This window comes from Temnothorax americanus, unplaced genomic scaffold, assembly GCF_048541705.1.
Source record: "Temnothorax americanus isolate GAGA-0224 unplaced genomic scaffold, ASM4854170v1 Scaffold45, whole genome shotgun sequence".
Lineage (NCBI taxonomy): Eukaryota > Metazoa > Arthropoda > Insecta > Hymenoptera > Formicidae > Temnothorax > Temnothorax americanus.
This window is the reverse complement of record NW_027509602.1, coordinates 1,048,774-1,075,299: the sequence shown is the minus strand read 5'-3', so window position 1 is coordinate 1,075,299 and position 26,526 is coordinate 1,048,774. Positions and strand designations below refer to the sequence as shown.

At 38.5% G+C, this 26,526-nt stretch overlaps 1 protein-coding gene and 1 long non-coding RNA gene across 4 annotated transcripts in view; one reads left to right on the top strand and one right to left on the bottom strand.

Annotated features, from left to right (window-relative positions):
- The window catches only part of LOC143903269 (uncharacterized), a 140,544-nt gene that overhangs the window by 40,378 nt on the left and 73,640 nt on the right, over nucleotides 1-26,526 (bottom strand). The window contains exon 6 of one of the 2 annotated variants that reach the window (XR_013258664.1): nucleotides 6,353-6,786. The exons of the other annotated variant lie outside the window; for it this stretch is intronic. This is a non-coding gene — a long non-coding RNA (uncharacterized LOC143903269). Of the gene's footprint in view, nucleotides 1-6,352; nucleotides 6,787-26,526 lie in introns of those variants that run through there. 2 annotated transcript variants of the gene reach the window in all.
- The window catches only part of LOC143903266 (uncharacterized), a 34,722-nt gene continuing 26,639 nt past the window's right edge, over nucleotides 18,444-26,526 (top strand). The window contains exon 1 of one of the 2 annotated variants that reach the window (XM_077416727.1): nucleotides 18,444-19,263. Coding sequence is in view for 1 of the 2 variants with exons in the window: in XM_077416726.1 (XP_077272852.1) it covers nucleotides 19,257-19,263 (7 nt within the window). In the remaining variant the exon portion in view is untranslated. The remainder of the gene's footprint in view (nucleotides 19,264-26,526) is intronic. The other variant, XM_077416726.1, reaches the window with a different exon arrangement.

Genomic DNA, 26,526 nt, shown 5'->3' with positions numbered 1-26,526 from the left:
TATTTTAAAAAAAGTTATATTTATTCTTCTTTTATGATCACTTTTCGTGATTTTTTCCCCCTTAAATATCAATATATTGAGAATAATATATAATGATATGTAATTTGTTATTTTAAAGATGTGAACGTGTCTCTGTGTGTCTGAAGGGAAAGTTGATTAAAATACTAGATTTTACGTATATATTTTGAATACACATTAATACAATTGTAAATATAATAATAAAACTTATCATTTATGTATCTTTATTATTATCATCTTTATTATTTACCTAAGAAAAATAGAATATAAAAAAAGGAAAGCCGTTCTAAAGAATGATATTTTTTAGATTATATATATAAAAATATACATATATAATTAAAAAATAAAAAATGTATATATTAAATTAATATATAAAAATCTTAATAATATAATTATTTAAATTTGGCATAATTTGGGCACATGCTACAAAATCGCAGCGGACAAACCGCACGTCCGAATCAGAGTACGACATATGGCGATGTTAATTAAAAAAGTTAAATCGAATGCAGCCAAATGAAATGAGGTTCCATGTCGGCCATTCCGTTTCCTCATTTGTACCTTTTTCGTCGGTCCGGGCAGGTTATACGATTATCCCAATTCCCTGGTCGAGAATGCCATGGCTCATCAGCTTCTTTCAATTAGGGCATTAAAAACCATCGGGCGCACCGCGTCGATGTACCGCATACGTGTGTGCGCGGTTAACTGATTAACCGCTCCAGATCAACGAAGCGGGTCGCGCGAATGTTCAGTGTGTCACTCCGACAATCACAAATGACATTTGTAAAAAGTAACAGTAGAAAAGAAAATTTATAAAAAATGTGTGCGTGTATAATTAAAAAAATGGAAAATTACGGCTGCAATAGTAAATTATGACACAATTAGAAATTATTATACATTTTTCTTCAATTCTCTCACAATATTCTATAATTATTTACAACAGCAATAAAGTGCTAAATTACTTCTGTAAAAACTGACGTAGATAGCATCAAAAACGAAATACTGGGTTTCTCGGAGCTCTCGACCTTAATCTCAGCGATACGAAGTTTACGATGCAATTTTAAATTGATCTGTCAAAGCTTGTCGGTAAGGCAATGCACCGAGTGGACTTGTAATTAACGCAAGTTAAAGTCCAGCTACATTTAAATGCAGCGCAAAACGGAATCTCGTAACGAATTCTTTCTGCCGCGCTGTATACACCGGCTGTATCGGTTCGAATCGACCGATCCGACCGTTATGTCGACACGCACGGACATCGCGCTATATAAGTAGAAACGCACACGACGACGCGATCGAAACATCCATGTGCTTTCGGGGTTCGCCGGTTTCTCTGCTTGCCAGATGACACCGGGGTAACCACTCTCCGGATCCACCACGGTTTCCCGAGCGCGTCCAAACACACACGCCGCACACGGGCTCGCGCGTACACGAAGGGCGGTCCGAAAAAAAAGGGGCACCTTATGCGCACCCCCTTGCCGAGCGTCGTGTGCCAGTCGCGTGCCTCTGATGGGCATTCCAGGATTCCTTCCGGGATTTTCTCGATTACTCTCTAGCCGTTATTATATCTAGCAGACGATGAAATCCACGCGCGTGCCCTTTGTTTTTATTACCTTGCATAAATGAGATATTTTTAAAATGAAATTTATCTCTTTCTTTTTAACTCAGTAATTATTCTGTTATATATGAATGCACTGAAATAAAAGTAATAACGCATTCGAAATGAAACAATTCACACAGATCTTCAAAACTAGTAATATCACAAAAGAGACCAATTAGATTATTAATTAGAAGATGCGCCACAGTTCTTCAGATTTCCTTAGATCCGACATTAAAACATTAATCTATGTCGTATATGTCGACGCCAATCACTACCACGTGTGCGACGCCGTGCCGTTGAAATAATAAATTATAACGAGGTGGAGACACGTGGAGCGAGAGCGAAGATCGTGCAAAAAGCGAAGGTGGACATTAATTACCCGTTACGCTCGACGGGTGGACACCGCGACCAATTTTCCCCTCTAGATCTGCGGTAGCACGCGCTCGTAAATTCGGGGCCAAGACGGCCCGGATATTCCTTCTAGTGTGTCATTTCTTTATTAAACGCTACAATTACGCTTCTTCATGTATCGACAGCGCGAGAGAGAGCGAGGACAGTCCTTTCTCGCTCCCGATGTCCGACCGCCGCATTAAATTAATCCACGTCGGACGAATCATTTTTCTTACCGTCGCGCACCGGCATATGTGCGGTTATTGTGGGCCAACGGCTTGGAATCTGGGCTATCCCGCGAAAAACGAACGAAACTTTGCGCGATTTCGAGAGGAGGCGATTAAGATTATTTTGGGGCGACCAAAATATTAACAGGAGACTGTAAATTCATTTATAAAGACGTGTTAATGTAGTGCCGCTACTTAAAGAAATAAATTAATCGCGAATCGCTCGCAAAAGAGATATTAGCTTGTCCAATTCCGTCTTACATGCGGGATTTTACAAAGAATTAAACCCTAATTGAAATTTCTAAGTAAATAAGACAACGTATCGATTTTTTATCTATCTCTTTTTAATAATTTTGTAATAATTAAACACTACAGTATGTGAGAGAGTTAAAAGAGAATTACATTTTAATATAGTTATAGTTACATGTGTCCACACACATAATTTCGATCTTAAAATTATCAGTTTTACTGCTAATAACAGCGAAAACCATTACATTGCGCCAATCAATTTTAAATGCGCGATATACGCGCGCTTGATTTAACGAACGTTAACGAATGTATGTAGATGTAGGATGTAGATGTAGATGCCGCGGTGCCATGCAGGTGTAAATGTTAAGAGTAGACACACGGTTTACGACTAGGTACAAATCATCCGATGTGCATACACATTATATTGTTCCTCGAGGCTGGCGTTTCTAGTGGCAATAAAGCCACTTGGGTCATGAGTGGATAAATGTAAAGATAATATCGTATTTTAGCGAGACCGGCCATAAAGTGATGACACGTGTACGAAGAAACGCTCCGCCAAGTAGGTAAAAGTGATGCCGGGATCGCGCGATAATTATTCCTTTATAGCCCTCGCGTGGGTCTCACACTATTCAGGCTAACAATTATTAAGGTTAATGCTGATGTGTTAAAAACTCATCACTTTGATACCATCGAGTTTTACCCGTTGCTCAACAACGTCGCGCGCTATGCGATTATGCGCGCTAATGATTTGAAGTCCATTTATACATAGTGCTTCAAGTTCGTTTTCACGATATAAACTAAACTCTCCTTCTCGTTGATATTAGATGGAAGCAAACGGACATCTCTTTCAATCGAATAGTGGTGTATTTTTTGAGCGATAAAGAATGTGGCGTTGTGTAAGTTAAACTTGGACGAGTGACTCCTCGACCTAACAGAACGACCCTGCCCTTTGTCTAAAGTTTTCGGACGATATAGGGGTGCAGCAGCGTTTCACGGTTGGTCTCCTTCATGAATCGTGATGCTTCATTTAATCACCCTGCAGGGGATGAACGGCCACCATACACGCGCTCGCTGGTCTCCACCTATGGCAGTGCCTGAACCAGATGTTCCCGTCCACGATGCGCCGACTTTTAACCGGCTCTCGTCGTGGTGTAAGTGGTTTAACTGGACAGACCGTTTGAATCCGGTGGTTGTTGTCGCGATTGCATGACATATGCCGCGGACACACGTTTCTCAATTTATAGCACCGAAAAATACATTATACGTCCAAAAAATAGTTTCTCTCGTGTTTTTACGTAGAAAGATTCTTAAAAGCATTGTTAATCGCTCAAGAGTGACCAGAAAAGTTTTATTTTCAGAACAAAAATGCATTATAATGTTAAAAATAATGTTTTAAAAATCGAAAGAGATTTCACATAGAACATCTTGATGTTTTCGAACAATTAAAGTGACTTATATACAAATGTAACGCAATATATTGATATCTACATATAGCAAAGGTAAAGTGCTAATTCCAAATGTAACTCGAAAACGAAGTATCGGTACTCCATTGTACCAGTCTAATTGTAAGTGAAGTGTTTTGTTGTAGTATATCGTTGAAGCTTCCGGGCTACCGGTGAGACATTAACCCGCCTTCACACGTACGCGGCTCTTTCTCGTTTTATTTAATCGCCATTCTCCGCAAAGCGCGTGTGCGGGCGTATACGACCGTTGCGCGTTGGCGTGCAGCTGCTCCTTCGCTTCGCACACGCACGCGAGTGCGTGTACGCGTCGTCGTCGCGCGTGACGTCAAAGCGATATATACCTCCCTATATAGAGGCTCATCAAAAATCGGTTTTTTGCCTCAGTTAGCTGTTGCGTTAAGTCCTTCATTTTTGTATTCCCGAATAACAATTTACTACGCGAAGTTTACAAAACATAGTTGCGTAAAAACATGTGTTTTTTTTTATCACACATACATATTAAATATAATTAATATACATGACAAAGTAGTTTTTAGATAATTATTAACTCAGATTAGAACAATTTTTTAATACCCAAAGAAAACAGATTTGTTTGCATGCACAAGTAGTAGTTACTGCTGTATATTAAATTTGATTAGAAATTGTAATCATCAACTAATTCAGCTCATTTTTATTATATTAACAGATAGGAAAATATGTATAGTTTCCAGAATCGTCCGTCTAGAAATTGAACGAGCGTTAACGTACCATATTATATCAATCTATTAATCTCATAAAAAAACGAATTGAATGTCTCTCTTGAAAATTCTGCACGCGGCAGGTACCTTCATACGTAAGTGGTATGGAGAACATGTATCGTGGTATAATGTCACGCGTTTCTCACGAATCCGCTTATTGAATAATGCATGTCGCACTGCAAAGCGAGGATTTTCATACGACAATGACATACTCCTGTATCGAATCCGACAAGCGTTCGTTAGAACTTGCAGCGCACTTTCACGTTTGGTCAGTTTTGTGTCCATTTATAACGCGACTTATTGTTTACTCTTTCCGGGTTTTAAATTTTTATCTCAAGCATTGCTTTTTCAAATGCTTTATTTATCATCTCTTTGCAAATGACAATCACAATTATGCTATATACATAAAAAATCAATGTCTAATTTATTAACTATCTTTAATGGGAGAAGATAATTCCAAATTTTCTATCGCAAATAAAATAAGACACATGATAAATAAAGTACAAAATAAAACAATATACGACTTAAAAAAAATAAATAGAATCAAATAAATAATTTAAGATGATCATTATCTTGTATAATATTTTTTTGTCTCTCTCTCACGCATAGATTAGATTTAAAGATATATTAATTTATAATACGTATTTATTATGTAAATGCGTTGCACGTGATTCTCTTCTACACATGGTTATATAAAAGCATCATGGTAAAAGCACAAGTAATTTTTTTCTTTTGAAATAACTCTAAAACAATCTTTAGACAAATCGCATCCGATCCCAAATTCGAGTAATAAATTCAAATCGGCGAGAAATACTTCACCAGGGATAGGCCGCGCGTGAAGGCACGTGCCAACATGTGAAGATCCCGTGCGAAGTAATAAGGGAAGAAACGATGAGAATGGGAGAAAACAAAGAGTATGTTGAGCGAGACAGAAAGAAGCGAAGAAACCAAAAAAAAACTTAAATAATTACGAAAACTATACCGGGTATAACAAAAGATAGTTGGATTACTACAAGAGAAGATAAAATTTAGACAATCTATAATTCCTATCATAAAATTAAAATAATTTTATATAATGCAAAAACATTTAAAGGATCAGGATATATGTACCATATAATATGCGGCATATAAAATAAACAGAATTCTATTCTGTAATAGATCGTCCAAAGTGAGCTTGAGATTATAATCTGAAAAAAGATATCGCGGCAAATAAAGAGAGAACAGAAGATGCAAAATAGGAGCGAATGAGAGGAGAGTGTATTTAAACTTGAAAGAAAAAAAGAAATTGTGTGAGAGACAAAGAGAAAAAAAAAGAGAGAAGCAGTTAAGAAACAAAGTGCGGGAGTAAGAAATCGAGGGAGAGAGCGAGATGCGAAGTAAGCGAGAGGCGCGTGCTCTTCGTGAGAAACGTGGCGCGTGCCGGCGTGTGCTTGAGTCACGTGCTCACCAAACATTGGCGTAATCATCCTTCAATCCGATACGCAGGTAAGATTGATTACCAAAACGATTGTTAAGTCATAACAAGCTTTTTTGGTTGAAATAAACAATGGAAATCACTACGTAATGTTATTTCTTTTAGGGAAGGGGGAAACAATTTACTTCTTTATATCTATAATAAAATTATGCCAAATACTGTCACAAATGTTCTTTCGCAACATTGTAATATCCTTTGTAGTGTAATCTTTTTTAAATGTAAACTTATCTATAACTACAAATGAACTTGGTCGTGCGTATTAGAAATATCTATCATAAGGAAGTTGCAAATATCATAAACAATTTTCAAAAAAAAGTGCGTTAGATAGACGGCTTTGAAGGGATAATAAAGATTTCTTGAACAAAATTATTCGTCAACAATTCTTGATCCTTGATGATTTATATTGGCGTATTGTTGTCTAGAAAATATTAACCGTACGCCAATGACGGATTACCTTTTTTGCCCAGGGGAAGGGAAGTCGGTTGTGTTCGCGCGCGAACGTGTGTCGGGTGCTCGTTCCGGTTGGTGCATCCTTAGGTGCATCCTTCGTGCACGCGTCTCTGACTGATTTTAGGAACAGCCCGAATCATCCATTTTTCCAGTGGATTTAAGAGGCGATCGATCAAATCGGATCCTACACGCATTCACATACGAACTCGGTAATTAATAAATAAAAAGCTTCTTTCATTAATTATCGCATTCTATTTATATATAGAGCTGATCAAACAAACATTTCAGGAAAATTTTATTTTTAAATAAACTTTTCTCTTCGAAAGATTTCATCAAAATTATTGACTGTATATATACATTCTTTAACAGGATAGAAAAGATTAATCGAGGATTTACCATGCGTGCGCGTGCAATAAATGTAGAGATTAATAATTTATTAATTAACATGAATATAGATATACCAAAACAGAGAAAAAGAAATTTAAATAATAGCACACATGCATATTTAACTTGCATAGTTTACACACATATGGAAATCACGTATGCTACTACTTTCCTTTTGTTCAATAAAAGAAATTGCCTCATTAAGAAATACATAAATGCCCACAATACGAAGTAAAGCAGACGTTAGATTGATATTAATTTTGAGAAACGTGCTTTCCGACAGTATTGCGCGTTGCGCAATTCTTCAAACGTAACGAAACCGCTTACTTAATCTTGGCGGCGAATGATGAGCGCAGGTGGCCAGCCCCCGCTGGCCTCGCATGCACGAATAAAAGATTACAAATTCAAATGAGAGAGGGAGGCATTTTGCGCAACGAATCCTATACGATTGGCTTATTTCCCCGTGAAACGTTACGTGCGAATTCGAGACACACAATGCGCAATGCGCCGAAGTTGTTATTTCATAGCGCTATTCGCTCTGTGTTTATAAATGAAATCGCTAATTGGCAATTGGAAATGCTGTAACATTTTACATACCGACTTATGATTGACAGATTTTAAAATGTAGCGCGCGAGCGAGCTGTATCTTAATTGACATATCTTGTCATTCAAGCATTTAATTTCGCCGAAACGTGCAGTACGTGCACCTTTAATTAAGCTAATTTGCGTGCAAATTTCTGTGCAGTAACTATCGATTTCTCGACGTTGAACCGATCTGATATTCGTGATTCAAAAGATAATACACGCGACTTTCGTATTTCAAAGTAATCGGCGTCCAATCAAACGCAAGTTTCTATACATAATTTAGGAGAGAGAGAGAGAGAAAGAGAGAGAGAGAGAGAGAGAGAGAGAGAGAGAGAGAGAGAGAGAGAGAGAGAGAGAGAGAGAGAGAGAGAGAGAGAGAGAGAGAGAGAGAGAGAGAGAGAGAGAGAGAGAGAGAGAGAGAGAGAGAGATACTGATGCCAAAAATCATCGTGAATGAAGAGGGGGAAAGAGTGAAACCTGCTCTTCGTGCGCCCGTATCTTTCGCATCGTATGCGAAGCAGCTTTGTCAGGAGAAGCTTGTCAGAGGAACACGTGAAATCCGCAACCGCTCGCAAGCCTTGCGCGCGTACACGGGTAGACACGACACGCGACAAGCGGTGCGACGAGTCCGGCCTGACTCGGGCGGGTCCTGGAAGCTAACGGGAACCGACGCGACGAGAGGAGACGGCACACACCGGACTGCAGCGCGTTATCCATTACCTTCTCGACACGTCGGTATTCTGCCTTCCCCTATATCTCCCCCCCCCCGTCCCTCCCGTAGCTCCAGCATCCCTGTTTCGCGCGTCCTCGTAATTACTCGTATCTGGTTAATTGCTGCCTCATCCCATCCTCGTGCTGCCACCCTCCCCCCTGCCCTCCCGCCGCTCTTTCTTTAAATCTTCTACTGGTCGTATGCGCGACGATTTAACATACACCTGCTATGAAAATGCCGTCTCTTCGCGTTTATGGTAAACATGTAACGCCGAGATAAAGCAGGAATGTAATTTGTACGGTGCGACTTCGAGACTCTTCGCATGACAAAGATAAGAATTGAAGTTTTTTCGATAGCGGCGTCTCTTCTCGTACGGCTGAACGGGAAACCGGTCATTACCGACGGTTATATTATCTGGTTTGAAAATTAACGGTTGTTACGCCGTAAGACGTAATGATAAATTTATTCGTGATTTTAGCGCTGCAATTATACCACTCGGCAATGAAGATTGTACGTACTTTCGCGATGCTTCTTTAATCGTTATCGCATTTTTAAGAATATCCAAATTACAAAGTTGCATAAATATGTATCGCGTATAAACCAATTTAGCGTGCGTCGTGGAATATACCAGAAATGTACGATAAATAAAAAAATAGATATTTGCACCTTCTACCTCGTTTGGAATAATTTTATACAGAAAGCAGGAAGATTTTGTTGCAAAATATTTTTATCATCCATACACTTTTCTTAATTAATAATTCTTACTTTTATTTTTGCTGCTGTTTATATTATTATTTTATTATTAATGAAAAACAAATTAAGAAACAAGAAAAAACAAATTACTCGAGAACTATTAGAGACAAAGTCATATTTACGTTGTAAGCTTTTCTGTTTGCTAGCTCTATGATCGGTTTGGATTTTTCCATGGATTTATTACAATTGCATAATACATCGCTCGTCGTATTGGAATATTCAAAAACGGAAGGCATATTGGGCATTGTCCTCGAAGGAACGGGAATTCGTCGAATTGCAATTACGCGCGATATAATCCATCAGATTAAATTAATTGAGAAATTGAAACTGGACGTTACGAACACACGCGCGCCCCGCGTGCGATCGACAATTATGCCGCACTTGTTAATTATTCCCCTCACTATATACTGCTTGACGTTTTTTTCTCCCCGCGCTACCGCCCCTCAAGCTTGTTATTCCGTTCCCGCTTTGCACCTGCAACGGTAGTTTTCGGTCCCAGAAGCGATTCGGCGGATCGCGGCGAGAGATTAAGGGCTACAACCCGAGACAAATCTCGATCTCGCGCGCCGGGCCGCGAAGTTTTATTACGGGATGCCGTTGCGTTAACGAGCGGCAATTATCATCGGAATCGCTGGCTCGCTCCGTACGTTGTACTGCTTCCCGTGCGCCCGGCCCGAATGTTGCGGCTTTCGATGGAAATTAATAAATCTCCGCTAATAAGCTGATTAACTTGCCTCATACCTGAGAAATATATGTGTATATGTGTATGTATGTACAACTCGATTTCTCTGATGCTAACGGCACGATTATATATTCTCAAAAAATCTCAGTGTTAATCAATATGAAAAAGGACAATATTTCTATAGCATGATCCTGAAAGATTAAACATTGAATCGCATTATGTATCTCAAATACATTTTTATATGAATTAAATCTAATAATACAAAATATATTTGGAAGTATATTTAACCCTAACTAGTCACATTTATTTTCGAGTCCTTAATTCGTCAAACTCGTCCATGAGACCGCTCGACTTTGTCGCATTATCATTTTCATTCTTAATTAATATTTTTAAGCTTGTGACGTAGGAATTGGAAATACAGAGTCTGAATAAGATGTTTATGATAATAACAGGTCAGGAAAATTATTTGAGTTTAAATTGAACTTATTACAAGGAAACTAGAAAATTATATTATATGTGAAAGCTAGAAAACGGAAAAAGCTAGGGTTAGCTCTGCAATAATCTGCAGTTTGATATAAAAAAAGGTAGATAGTGAATTTTGACCAAATAACCCAATTCAGGCAATGTTTCACTTGACTTTGTTTCAGAGAACGAAACCGCAGAGACGCGTAAAATCGACCGCGACGCGCGAGATGGACAATCGCGAGTGTGATCCTCTCCCCCGTCCGAGATACATCTCATCTCGAGAGAGTGGAGAGGAGGCGCTCCTCTTAAGATTTCCGGTCACACACGGCTCTGGGAAACGAGGGCGTCCGGAATTGGCACGATGGGCGTAGCACGAATCGTTCTGGGCCGCCCGGGCAATGGCAGAAATTGCGAAACTTCCCGTTTGAGTTGCGAAAGCGGCGTGCGGATTCGCAACGGAACTCGCGCTCGGGGAACGTGGATGCGTCGCCGTTGTCGTTATTGCAGCGGAGAAGATATCACGCATCACGCATCAAGCCGCAAGTACTGGCACTTACGCGCAACAAAGGACGTTCTCGTCCTCGGTTAAAAGGAACAGATCGCGCGTACACTCCGACCTAAGAAGGTCTGGTAAGTATCTCTGGAAGTATTTCGTATCTCCAGCAAGTGGATGATCGTTCGAGAGAATTAAAAGCGAGAATAGATTATCACAGAGCAACATATTGAAAGACTGTTAATGCAAATATCTGTTAGGATAGTTGGTCTTGTAGCAGAAACCATCTCATCTACAGAAAAAAATTAAAAATCACTATCAATTATTTATTTATAAATGTATTAATATATTTGATGAATAAGCAATTTTATATGTCGGTTTTAGTTTACTCCTCCCGCTGCATTTCAGGTTTTTATGAAAATAAATTAATTCTCATCGTCGAAAGCATATATGTAATAAAAATAACTTTGCTTAACGCTCATTTATTACATAATATAATCTGACAATATCGAGATGAGATTAAATTCAATCGCAGCGCACTCATTTGCCACGATGATCCTCACTTTTTCAATTCACTGTACTCGCAACGGGATCGCGTGCAATTTTGCCCTCTTTCGTCTCGATTTTGGTCGAGGTTTGGTCCGAAGAAAGAGATTTCGCGCATCCTCGTCGACCGATATGGCGGGAAAGTCTGCGGCATGAACCTTCTTCATTCGTGCTTCCGCGTCGTACAAAGAACGGCCGCGCCACAGTGACACCGGTTAACGTGACGCGGACGTGTTATTTTTATTTTCCCTTTTTTTCAAGAGGAAGAGAGAATGTTGCAACGATTGTATCTTCTTAAAGGCGAGTGGGCGTCTCCCGAAATTTCCCGCGGCCCGACCTGACATCACTTTCTCGTCACTTCGCCGATACTTTCCATATATCGAGAGGAAACGCCTTCTTCCTTCCGTACGTCATTTCGAACGGTAGTTGTCACTTTGCGGATATGAATGGCGAGCGATTGCACATTGTACGAAGTGTGAATGTCGCGATAACGGGATGACCGTGCGAAGAAAACTTTCGCGAACGACCGTTATCCGTCTGCCTAATGTCAGCATGCGTGATGATATTCGCTATTTCAATAACGTGTCTCCTCTTCTCTCGACTCATACAACAAAATATCAACGTTTCATTGTCTGGCATAAAACTGGCAATGTACCAATTAACCAGTTGTAATTAAACTTCAAATATAGCTTCGCTTTATTTTATAACATATTTTTACGTGCTAACTGGAGATATTCTTTTCTTCTTTCCCGCGTTCATATTGCTATTGGAATTCGTGCAAGTTTCGTGCAATCTTGCGTGCAAAAATTCTTTTGTAAGATAATTTTTTTATAATTTTGCCTTTTCATTTTAATCGCCTCATATGGCTAAATTAACAAAACTATACCCGCATATCCCCAATATTCATTCCTCCCATATGTGTAAATATTAGAAAGTCTGAAAACGCGCGCGCGCGGCAAACCTCTTCTGCCGCAGGTGATATAAAACAATTGCGATTCCAGCTGCAATTACAATAATGTTACTCTGCGGTTGCGCTTATCCCTCGAAACGTGACGGTTAACGCAGCGTACTCGGTACAATATTAACTCCTGCGAATTTATTGTTATGACTTCAATTCCCGGGATCGTGAATTGTGCACGCCAAATTAAGTCGTATCTGGACACAGTCGACAAAGGACGCGATGTTAATTGCGAATTGTAATTAGCGCACCGAAGCGAGAAAGTCATTCAGTGTCCTTGCGTATATGCGATATCGAAAGCAATCGCGATTTTCTATAAGCGTGTCCTTAAAGACACTCACTTACAATTGCGTCCTTAACTATGTTGTAATTGTTATAACGTCGACTACATTAATAATAAACCACACATGTTTTTTTTTTATTCGCTAGTAATGAAGAAACTTATTTCACGCGCGTTTCTCGAATGACTGTTATTAATGTTATAATAACTTCCTCAACAGAGTGTATGACAAATTTGTTTGGTTAGCACCTTTATTAATTTATGGTATTTCACATTTTAGCTAATTTACTGCAAATTGCGATAGAGAGGATCGGGTTGCTCCAATGTTTACCTTAATCGACAAAATTTTTACATTTGTTAGTAGAGGTAGATTGAATGTAAATGGGTCTTGAGAGTTACAACTTAATAAAGATGTGAAAGCTAATCGAATATACATGCAACAGTCAACCAACAAACCGACACTTGACGAAAAGGCTGCATACATTAAAAATTCAAAGAAAAAAATGATTTTCTAATAATACTCAAACTTATAGATGATGCTTCAAATATAATATTCTAAAACTCTTTTTTATCAATGATATATACATTAAATATTATTTTTTCAAGCTTTATCTATTATAATTATATATAATTATAACAATATATATATAATTTTGACTATTATTAAAAAAAAAGTTTCAATTTGAGGTTTTTAAGGAAAAATGCGCTTTACAGGGTTTTTTCACTTATGTGATAAGTATCACTTTAGCACCATTTGCGGCCTAATTGCAAGTTTCTGTTCTCGCATATCATTATTTCTATCCGTAATTGTGCGCCGTTTCGTTACAAATTGCACCATATCGCAACTGGCAACTGGTATTTTATCAATTGTACTACGCGATACGTTTTTACCTTTCCGTAACAGCTCGGAGTTGTTCCAACAAAGCATGGAACGTGTGCTCAAAAGATTGCAACACTTGTTTTGTATTTCTAATTGCCCGATCGTCTAATCTAATTCTTTTAATACGTCGAGATATATATATATATATATATATATATATATATATATATATATACTAGCATGCCCCGTCGGGCTTCGCCCCGGAGATCATGTGTATTAAGACACGCAAATAGTCTCTCTCTCTCTCATTTTTTTTTTCATTACCGATCTTTTTAATTTCCAAAAAGATCGGTAATGAAAAATTATACACTTCTTTAACATTCGATCAAATATTTCCCGAAAAATTCGAAAAATTTTTGATACCGATTTCCAAAAAGATAAGTGTTAACGTATATATTTACATTTTACGCCAATAGATTTCCACTGATACCGATTTCCAAAAAGATAAGTGTTAACGTATATATTTACATTTTACGCCAATAGATTTCCACATCACTCTTGAGGTACTATTTTGAATGCGTTTTTTTTTAAGTGGTTTCCCCAATGAGCCTATTCCACTATAAATAAAATTAACTTAATACCTGTATTTTACTCCGGTATTTAATTATTTTAAATATATTTTGACTCCAATCAACTTTCCTTTAATTACAATAAATAATTTAAATTTAGCACAATTACCCAACGTCAATCAAAAACCTTATAATTATTCATAATTATGGTTACATAAATTTTAATTTTAAATAATAGGCAAAACCTGTTTGTAGATATCCCAGTATGACCTTTTTTTTCCTACTTAAGGACCTCTTTATCTAATTTTTGAAGTTCGCCGCTCGCTTTCTTTCATGGTTTTCGGAGTTGTTTTTAGGGAAGTGTTCTGGATCGTTTGGAGTATTTTCAATTTCTCTCTCTCCCTCTCTCTTTCTCTCTCTCTCTCTCTCTTTTTCTCTCTCTCTCTCTCTCTCTCTTTCTCTTTTTGAGATTCGGTTATTTATTTCCCAAAAAATTAGAAAAATTAGAAAAATTAGAAAAACCGGTTTCAAAAAAATCGGTAACAAAAAACTATACACATAGTGGCACTCCCCGGAAAATTCTACCCCTATTTTATATACTTTTGGTAAAAACACGATTTAGGCGTTTAGGCTGGGCGTTGATGAGTGAGTGAGTCAGTGAATCAGCAGGACATCTTCCTTTATATATATGTATATATATATATATATATATATATATATATATACACACATATATAGCATATTTCATAGATACAATAATTTATGAATGTAATCTACACAGAAGTGATCATCTACACTACAGCAAGTAAAATATACGTGCATACGTAGATTATAATTTTTGCAGAATACCTATAATAATTGAAAAATTAATTACTTATTTACTGAGTATTGTATCGATATTATATTATATTATTATGATATAATAAATATCTTCTTATTATAGCTTTATTATATCTTTATTAAAAGGTTACATAATTTGTCGCGGCCAAAAATGGTTAGGTATCTTTAAGAATTTTTTCTCATTGTCAGTAAATAATATAGTAATCAATGCAGGATTTTTTTTATTTTATTTGATATATTTTTTAATCATGCATTGGAGTATATGCAACTTGCTATTATAAACGTTATATTTTTTTTATAAAACTTAATTAATTTGTAATATATACATATACACTTAAATATATAACGAATAAAATAAGAAAATGCATTGATTACTACGTTATTTACTGAAAAAAAATTCCTGAAGATAGGCCATTTCTTGCACGCGAGATAAAGGTATGTAACCCCTTAAGTTGTTCATTTACCCATTGGCATTGTAATGCAAATTTCTCGTGATGTCTTTATAATTTACTGTTTCTGTTAATCACCATATTGGTACAAATCGAAAATTACTTGTCGAACTATCGATAATTACTTATCGGCTACTCTCGAGAAACCCGACAATCATCCTTTGCGGGAAACCCGAGTTCTTGATCCGTGGACTAATACAGAATGAATACATTCTCGGTCACGCTCGTATCCGTAACCTCGATGCAATCGTCGTCATGCAGGCCTCATAGTGCAGGCAGGTGACTGAGAGGGGCGGAGAAACGAAGTGAAGAAAAATGAAGAGGGAAGAGCGACGTGGTGGCGAGTGGCGAGGCAGAGGTGAAGGAAGTCACAGCGCGCTCGCATTGTTCGCACAGCTGTTTACCCAGTTTTCCAACAGCAGCAGCAGCAGCAGCGTGCAGCGGCGCATTGCGATGCTAATTTCGTCTGCATTGTGCGACGATATACGCGCATATACATTCATCGCGCGCCGCGGTGGGTCGGGAGACGCGGGGGGAAGGGGGGGAGAAGCGAAGAAGAAAAAGAAGAATGCCTCGATCGTGATCTATGCGGCGATTCACGTCACCGTGAGCGAGCTAGCCTCGCGTTTCTGTCACGAGAACACGATCGCAATGAATAATTCAATTGATTCGAATCGAAACGTCGAATTGAATATTAGCCACTTTTCAAGATTAACAGCGGCTCCACACAAGATTTGTACGCTCTCTTTACGAAAATTTTGAAAACAACCTTTTTTGTAGATAGAGCTGGTGATTTGCTTCGAAGGCTTCGATATTCGAACTTTCGAAGCTTCGATACTTCAACCTCCGAAGCTTTGAAGAGAATCAAAAAATTATACAATTATTTTATTTAATATAATAGCAATAATACCGCAATAGGTATCCATTTATAAAATTATATGACAAAATCCGAACAAAATTTCTAATGTTGCAGTTATGTCGCTTATGTCGCAAATATTTTTTTCGAAGCTTTAAACTTCGAAGCTTCGAATCTTTAAAAATGTCAAAACTAACAGCTGTTTGTACTGTTGCTACAATTCTCTCGTGTTAAAAGTAATACTTCTTAAAAGAGCGTTTTTATCGCAATAAACCGCCATGTTTAAGCTTGTTAAGGCCATGGCGCGCGATTAACACGAGCTGCTGCAATCTACTTTCGTACCTCCCCGTTTTCAATTTTATATGCACGTTGTTGCGTCACAAATTACCGAGGATTATCTATCCGGTATATAACGAGGCGGAGGTGACGATAACGGCGGCTAATGAAAGCCCTTGCGCAGTTGATGACTCCGGCCGGCTGATCGTGATTAACCGCGCTCATTCGGAAACGAACTAACCGCCATGAGCTAATCACAAACGTTATCTCCGCAAGGTGTGCAACACGTTAATCGTCTCGCTCAGACGATACGCCGGGCAAATATACTGCGCATCACGCGAAAATGTCGTTGCGAAACGCAAACGTAAGGCGCCTTGAAAGACTGAAAGCTTCAAATTCACATTAGCAAAAAAAAACTGAAGATGTGAAATCCTTATTAGCAAAAAAGAAAATTTGAGCGTCGAATATCGCGATGCGTGAAACAATCGAATGAGCTGTCTAGCATTGCAAAAATAATTACAGGCGCCGCAATTACAGGTCTTTTTGCTACCTCGTCACCGAGGTAGAGTAATTAAAGTACTTTGGGGGTATACGCGCGCGAGTTTCGTTCCCGATCATTACGTTTAATATTCTTATAATACCGCTCTTTCGTTCTGCGACGTCGTCGTCTGCCTTTTCGATGACCTAGAGACTCAGCATCGCGGTTTAAACCCAAGGTCGTCGCGAAGACGGCGCGCCTGGCCCCTCTCAGCGCTCTCGTCTAGGATACGGCGGGTTCACGCGAGCGAGACGATACGATACCTCGCCTCTCTCCTAGGAGAGAGCAGCCAATAGAGAGCGATTCCGACAGCGGCGCCGACGCACTCGGGCTCTCTCCTACTCTCGTGAGATGGTCCGCCGAATCAAATCTAACGACGGATATCTCGTGCGCGCGCACGGCCGCTCGGGAGAGTGCCTATTGGCGTCTGCACCCGGGCGCCGAGTTAAGATGGACGTTGCGCGATGGTACCCTAGATCATGGACCACGCGTTTCTGACGCTATTAGAGAACATCAACGAAATCTCCGATTTCCCTGTTTTTACCACTGATCAAACTTTGATTAATCTAATCAGTGATTAACTTATCAAGTAATACCTGCACTATTTTGTTAATGTCGATAGAATTATTAATTTTTTGTTGTTTGATATATGAAGGAGAGATCACGGAAGTAAAGTGTAAGTTTAATCTGGCTGGATTTGTTTGAAAAATCTATTAAGTTTATTTACTCATTTATTGCTTAATAATGAGAATTATATGAAAGTTATGAATATCTCAATAACTATTATTTCATAATAATCATTTCGAAATGGTTTAACAATCCGAATGATCTTTTTATTTCATGGGATTCTAATCGCGATTAATCAGATCATCGCGATCGGGATGCGCGATAAAGATATTGTACAAAGTTAATCTCTTATGCGGAGCTAATTGTAAGATGCTGCGCCCGAGAATCTGTCACGTGCTATCGCCGTAAGCGCCAAGCGGACACGCGAACCAAAAATTTTAATTGCAAAACAGGGCAAGTGCAACTTGAATTTAAGAACACTCAACGCCGCTCGATCGTTTCTCATGCGCGGGGAGTCGCGGAACCGTTAATTAACCGATCAACGATCCACGGCGCGTGTCGTGCGAAACGACGGCCGGGCCGGGTCTGTTTCAACCGGGGGGACAACGCGTCCGCCACGTCCACGCGGATGCGTTAATTCTATAGTCGCTTTCCGCGCGGCAATTAATCCGCTATCGAGAATTTCGTCTCGAAACGGAACACTGATACGGCATCGAACACCTGCACCTCGCGATTCCTTTTCCCGCTGCGGCTACAGCGATGAGCGAGGTGGAAACCGCCCACCCGTTGGTGCGATACGCTTACGATAGAACGCATCTCCCGCGTATTCTCTGTCTATAAGGGCAGTGGTGGGGGTTCGATGTCGTGAAGACCGCACGTTTCTATCGTGCGCTACCAGCGATTTCCGCGGGGACAGACAAGGGGATGAAGGGGGAAGGGAAGGAGGACGCGCGCGTACTCGTCTCTCCTCGTTTCCCACCACGTCGAACGCCGGCGTACTCCGCACCACGAGCGAGCGATGGTAGGCGGGGCTTCCAGGTAGGCACACGAGACCGACGCGCAGGTGAGAGAAGAGCGAAACCTGAGCGTGGTGAGGCAGACCAGGTAAGGGGAAGCCACGGGCTGGCCGACACACGCTCGTCCTCATACGCGAGAGACCGTGCGTGCCCTCCTCGGCCACACCGCGGGGTCAGTCGGGGTCCTGCTCTGAGTCAGGACACTCCGAGAGGGAAGAGTGAGAATTTCTTCTTCTATTTCTTCTTCTTCTTCGCACGGACTGAACTGACGTTCAGACAACAAGTTACCTGTAGTACTAGTACCTACTGGCTGCTCTCGGCGACACACACCGTAGCAGTCCGTTAATTGTCAAGGAAACAGAAAACGGAGTAGGAGGAAGTCAGCGGCTGATGTCAAGGTTTTGTCAAGGGATTTAAAATATCTCGCGGTTCATGGCTCTTCGAGATTCAAGACTGAAGCGACTCTAACTATTGAAGAGAAGATTTGGTTTAAACGATGATTCGCGTTCTCGTCGCGATCGACCTTGATGAATCGTGACTTCCGGAAAGAGACTTCGACCGACCGGTCGGTGAACGGTGAACGGAACCAGTTGCAAGGTCGTTCGAGAGAACACTTTTGAACTCGCGCGTTTGAACGAGCGACCAAGATCGCGTGTTTCCGCGAAAGTATCTGTGCGAGAAGGCGGCAACGTGTGCCCGGTGGTTGGACGTTTGCCAAAGAAATTCTGTGTGATTCGCGCGCGCCGAACTCTGAATCTGGCAGGCACGGTGCGCGCGGAGACCGCGATCGGGATAGTGCGCGGCTCCATGAGCGGCATACAATATTAACACATCGTTCTAGCATCGCCTGCAACACCTGAACGTGATGTGTGGTGAGTACAAGATTTAGTTAATGTCTTTGGATACATCGTTAATATAATCACCGCGACAACACGTGACACCCGACTCTTAACTATATACGGTAAACTTTGCCGATCGCAACAAGTTTACACGTATATCACGCACTTGCCGAGAGTTATATGTATTTCATTCTACGCGTCAAGCTTGTAGGTATGTACGTTACATAGAACAACATGGGATCGATTGGTGAGAGAAATTCTTAAAATTTGTGATACAAGCTCTCAATTGTTATACACAAAAAAAGGAAGAATTAAATTATTGATCATTATTGATAAAAGAATAAAAACTTGCTATAAAATATCAAAATTTGATTTGTTTGTGCGTTTTATAATTTTATAGAAAATGTATGTAAGCACACATAACTTTTTAAGAAAAAGATTGCATTGTGCATCACAGAAACTATATAGTATATTGAATCTTGAATCTATTAGGTATAGGAAACATAAGCGAACACAAGTAATAATGAGTTGTATGGGAATGTACCATATGCACGCTATTAATCATCGACGATCCTGTCGATCGAAGTGACACGAACTGATTTTTAACATGACGATGACACGATTTAAAGCTGATTTAAAGTTTTGATCTCCCTTGTAACTTTTCACGACGTCAATCGCAACTCTTATCAAGAGTATCACTTCTGTTTTTTTCCGCCGATCCGCACCTGATCTTTATCATCGTGTCTTACAATTAAACGTTACAAAGTAAGTCTTCGTGTTGATCGCTTTTGTCCTCGTCAGCCCCTTGAACGTATTCCGCGATTATTTTGGCATCTAACATTTTAAAACGCAAAGCACGTGTATTTTAAACAGGTATACATTTGCGAGTTTATCGCATTTTTTTCGTGACACAAGAGTATTTGTTATAATTCACTTGTCGTAATGGTAGTAATGGTTAATTGTTAATAATGATTAACTTGTTAATAACAATCGTTAATAAGAGTACATTTGAAATCCGCTCGGGGTTGTTTTAATTCACATGTAAACAAAATTTATACAACCGATTACTTGAAAAATTTTCGAACGTCGGTATTATAGCTTATCGATTAGGTATGCTATTTATTTGTGTGTTTTATGAGTGATTAAATATTCAAAAAACGCCAAGATCTCGTCACATTTTTTTAGCAAACTTCCGCCGCCAAATTACACATTTGCAGTTTTATCCCGAAACGTACAGCTTTTCAATCTTGATAAAAATCCGAGATTCTTCTGTAAAAAAAAAAAAAAAAATGTTTGCGCAATCTACTATAATAAGCAGAATGAACTTCCCATTTTTGTTTTATCGTTCACAATTTCATAATTTTAGATGTAAATTTTAGCTGATTCATATTCTACGATCGTAAAGACATATAAAAAATACATTGTTCTTTTTAAAATTAAAATTTTGTCATTTATCTATGTCTTATTGTTAATGGAAATTTATTCAAATTTGTCTTCTTTTTATTCATAACGCGAAAACTCTACATTCTTGAATTTTGAACTTATTTGAAAGCATATCATTTATTTACCTCAATTGACTGACTATTTTGTTAAGTCGATATTTTGCATATCTGAAAATAAACGTATTTATTCCACGTGTTTCTACCTGTACAAACGATTAGATTTAATCTCGGATCTAATAGATTGCAAATAATGTTTATATGAAGGTACACCTTTGTGAAGCGCACGGCTTCTTAAACAAATGAGAGATTTTAGCACCGCGCGTATATTATCGTAATCGCAAAAGCGAAAAAGTACTGCGGATAAGCCGATGATAACCGAAGCACCAGACATTAGAATTGCGAGTATTTTAAACACATCATGTGAATGCAAATATAATGTTAGGAACACGTGTAAATTTCCAAAACATCGTCGCAATTTGCTCGCTTGCATAAAGTACTATCACTGGCATGCAACTCTCTATTGCGTTGAAAAATCTAATGCAATTTCTTCTCTAAATAAACTTTTTAGGACATAATAAAACTAAAATAACACTAACAATTCACAATACATGATTCATTGTTAAAAATGGCTATGTTCATTGTGTACACGCCCCTGTACACGATGAACCATTTGACATTGTTTTAAAAAAATCGAAATTGTGGCTAAACTCTAAAAATAACTTGTGACTCATCTTATACAGTATGTAGCCGTAGCCAACTAAATTCATAACTGTATGCAAAAACCCAGATCTCCAACTCAATAATTGAAAGAGATATAAGCCTCTGAAATTTACATGGTGCATTGTTGGACTATATACCTACCCTAATTATTATGCTCTTGCACGAAATATAATAAATAGCTTTCTTCAATAAAATATCACAAGTAAACTTTATTCATTAATAGATGTGTCGTATTCTACATTTTCGTTTTTTAGTCTTTTCTATTAAGTGCAAATTTTATTTTAAGTATTTATGATAATTGTTCGCGTATAATAAGATAATTTATCATAATGAAATTTTTGAGAAATCGTTAATTTTGGATCATTTTATAATGAGTGAATTATTTTAAAAAAATTTATTTCTAATGCATTTATTAAATTCGTTAAAAATGTATATTAAATATTGCATTATTATATATAATACATATCATTGTCCTGTATAAAAAGACTATAACATTTGTCTCTGAAATAAAAAATTGAATGCTTATTTTAATCTCCGTTCGAAAATGACAGGTTGTAAGTTCAAAAATCCGTCTTAAAGATACTCAGGCGAGAAGAACATCTGACACTTGTTCACACAGCTTAATCAAGGCATCGCGTAAATATTCATGATTGTTTTTTGAGATTTGACGATGAGTCGTTGCGGTGGGAGTTACTTTCGTAATTAACGAGCAAACGATTAGCCGTTTACGAGGCCTATAGAGCCCCGTTTATCATCAATTAATCGATTCGTTAATTGGCAGATGTCTTCTCATTGTCTGTCATTTGGATTTCATATATAGAGCGATATGTACAAGCTGCCGTTAGATAGAAATTTACCAAAAACACGATCGGAAACTTTCGCCAATGTAACGTAATCACATTGTCCATAAAGGGAAATTTTGTCCAATTCCGAAATTCGTATGAATTGAAAACGTTTGTCGTTCACGGGAACACTGCGTGAGTCACGAGTGATTAATCGGTAATTAAAAGAGTTCCATCTGGCCGCGCTATTAATTTCGACGATGAGAACACGAACGACTCACTGACTCGGAATTCATTTCGTGTGGCTGTGAAACGTGTCGAGCCTCAAGTGTGAAATTAAGAAATGACGCAGTTAAACGTACCTCGAATCTGTTAAAATGACAGATGTGTATTTCCACAGGTGGCCACGCGCTGAATCAATCAATCTTTATCATTAATCGAAGATTTTTTTTCATTGCACCGATTATCGCGCACGTCTCTCTGCAGTTTGCTATCGTCTGTCTTAAATTTGTTACGTCTTAAATTTGTACTGAAGATTGCTAAAACATGGATTAGCATATTCGCTGTTAAAGATGTAAATTGTATTCGCGCGAGTTTGACGATGATTCAACGCTAACACACTCGAAACAATCTGCGATAGAATATATTTTCTATGAATTCACCTATATGCTTTATTTCTTTAGTTGTTCTATCCGATCGATAATAATTAAGCGCAATAGTGAACGCAGTAAATTCGATGTAAATACATTTTTAACTTTGCTAAAATATACATTATGTCAGTATATTTTATTATATAATGTACATTATAATGTTATTTTCATATTGTATTTCTCGCGAACACATAATGTTTTCGACATTTCTGTTTGGTATTATTCGTAGCTTATTCCTTGTCGTCGCGCAAAATTGAAAAGATAGCAGGAAATCAGGTTTGCGACGCTCATGATTTATATACTCTCATACAAACAGCAGTACGCGGTTTTTTTATTCTGTGGGTGACATGATGCATGGATGATAACAACGCAGAAGTGCAGCGTGATATATCGTTGAATTGGCCTCACCTGTCTAAATACGTGTCCATCTAATATCGAGACCTCGAATTTCAACACGAGAATGTCCCGCGTCAAAATCGTGGCTCTCTTTGCTGCTTTCCTTTTCCGTCTCTGGTTTAACGAGCGAAATTTTTTTTAACATATTTCCATGCATATTTTATCTCGGAAACCAAACCATTTCTCGCGCCCTAATCTCATACGTAGGCTGCATTCCGATATTCACTGTCGGTACTGAAAATCTGTAGTATACGTGACGTAAAATATAGAAAAATATATAGATATTCAGTACTGACAATGAATATCGAAATGCAGCCATATTTTCATCACAATTAGACTCGAGACGAAGATCGATACATTCGATCCATCTCTCTTCCGTTTCTTCTTTTTCCTGCTGAATTATTATTTAAGTTATCTGGCACGGAAAATTACGTGCGCCTCTTATCAGCGGTACGCTTTTGTTCTTATTTTTTTTTGCAACTATGTCGGACGAATTGTAATGCGCTCGTTTCCCTTTTCAATTCGCTCGTCTAAAACCGAGGAACAGTGTAACTGAAATTCGGAATAAGCCAGGCGATTGGCAGCGTATACACTACATCGTGCACCGTTATCTATGGAAACGAGTAACAAATTCTCGCTACAGTCGCTACCGATGCGTCCGCGCATGAATTATGTAGGAAAATGCAGCTCGTACGAATGCATTACAGATTTATTCAAACAACGAGTAGCGGCGGTTATTAGTCGTAGTTTATGTCCAGACGCGATCCTTATCGCACACGGTGGGACCTTCGAGCCAGTGATTTACTTCGTGGGTTATCACCTGGCTTCCCGACACATCGTCGTTTCACGCAAAATGGCTATTTCTATTTCCACTCGCACACTCGCGTGTGCTTACAAATCACCCCCGCGCGCGCGCCGCGCCAGCGAAAAACTGCACTCGCATCGTGCTCGATGCTTGTTAATTATTCGTTTGTTTGCGGCTCGTTAAAAAATATCTCATCCCGTCAACTTATGTGAATTAGAACACATTTTAATTAGAACAATTTTTTAATTTCTCGACCAGATTTTACACACTACAAAATTACATAATGTATGTTGTTTGAAATATATTAAGGAAACCCACGTGCGTTTTATAAAAATTCAAAAAATTACAGATTGTTGACTATAATCTCGAAACGCGCTATTACATGTATGAAAATTATATAACTGTATTACGTAATTTTTCTAAAGAATGCGTGGCACACACAAAAATGATCGACGCCGTGGCCGATTAAAGTTTTCTCCTTGACTGCGCCGATCGGTAGAATTTCATGACAGCTTGAGAAATCAGTACGGAACACGTATTGCGTGACGGAGAACAACCTGTGCGCGCAAAATATATTTATTTCATTGCCACTGATTATCGCTACGCGAAAACTGATCGGCAGTCGGCGCGCTCGCTTTTGAGAGCCTGCCCCGTCAAGTTTGCGTCGGACGGCGCGGCCGGGATACTTTATCGCGCGACTCGTCGCAGAGATCTGCGTCGAGCAATCACATCTGTCCGACCTCGCGCGATTAGGATCTCGTCGTCTCGATACGTCCGTCCGGTACTCGATACTCGGCCGCGAGTCGCGCACACGCACGATTTATAATTCGCATTTCGCCGGCCGCGCGTTCGTGATTTCTTTCCCGCGCTCGCGCACGTTTGCCCTTTTGCGCGCAAATTTTTTTTTTCTTCTTTATTCCGCCAACGAATCTGATACGCGTTAAAACGTCGCCGACAATGCATTAAACGCCGACATGCTCGCGTTAAACGCGGCGAGCATAATTATTCCGTATATTCATCGGCGCGCGAGATCGTGCGATATGGAAGCCAGCAACGGTTTTTAAATAACTCTCTTAGCGGGGCCGGACGATTGTTATGAATATGGAGCTCATAATCACCGCGGCATTCCTAATTCTCTATTATCGAACGGACGAGATTGTGGAGTGCAACGAGCATATAATTCAGGGGGGAAACTCGACGTTTTGTATCGTAGTACCTATACATACAATCTCCGATTTAGTTATATTTTTTGCAATAAATATGATTTGTCGATCGGATCCTGATACGGCGGACGTATATCGCGATTAATTACTCCGGTAATGTTTAAATTGCACGATCAATTTTCAAATCGACATGAATAAAAAATCTTTAAGTTGCGTGTAACTATATATATGAAAAAACATGTAATTAGAGAATTGTGATAATTTCTTATTTGAGATTCTTAATATTTATTTTTAATGCTACTTTATAGAAAATGATAAATTGGTATCCCAGTTCGCAGAATAATTCTATAAATACTTAAGCGATTGCGCATAAAATATTTTACAATTAATGCAAATAAAAAAAGATTTCGATCGCGATCAGCATCACCAGATTTTATGCATCACGAAAGAATCCGCTTCAAGGCTCCATGTATTATTCATTTCTCTGTTAACGTATATGTTTCGTGTACGTAATGAACGCGTTTGTGGAATGTAGCCACTCTACGCATGTTTTTACGCGAAATACATATATAACTCACACTTAACGTGAATTTCCGTAGTTCCTTTATTCCATAGAGGTTTTATTATCATATTCGAGATATTAAACCACGTAGAAATAGAGAATGAATTGAAAGTAGACAATATGAAGAAAGATAATATACCTAAACAGTTAGGAATATTTATTAGAAAATGTTAAAATAATACTAAACACTTAAGATACCTATCAAATTTCTTAGAAACATTTTAGAAATTAAAATCATGTTAGATATAATCTGTAAAAGATTCTTCAAAACAGATAAAGAGTACCTATTTCACTTTAACGTCTTCTGTTTTATAAATGTTTTCGTCTTTATCTATGTAGTTCTAGTCCAAGTATTTAATATTTACATATATATTTTCATGATATTCACTGTCTAAAGATTCACAAAAGTTACCAAGAAATATCATTTACACACACACACACACATCAAACGAATGATATTCATTAAGTAAAAATTCTGCAAGCCATTTTTGTTATTACATAAAAGTTTTTCAATTGCCTTAATTAAATGCCATTAGTTTTAATAACCTTTAGAAAATAGTATTTTGCAACTTTAGCACGTGCGTAATTTATAAGAGTCAATTTATCTAACATGGAGTTTTAGCTACACACACACACACACACACACACACACACATAAACATATGTTTATTGAGTTTTAAGTACGTACTTAGAAAAGAGCTCACCGATAATAACACGGTGGAATCATCGCAATTTCGAAATTTATATGCTATATGCACATTTTGCGTTCGTGCGTG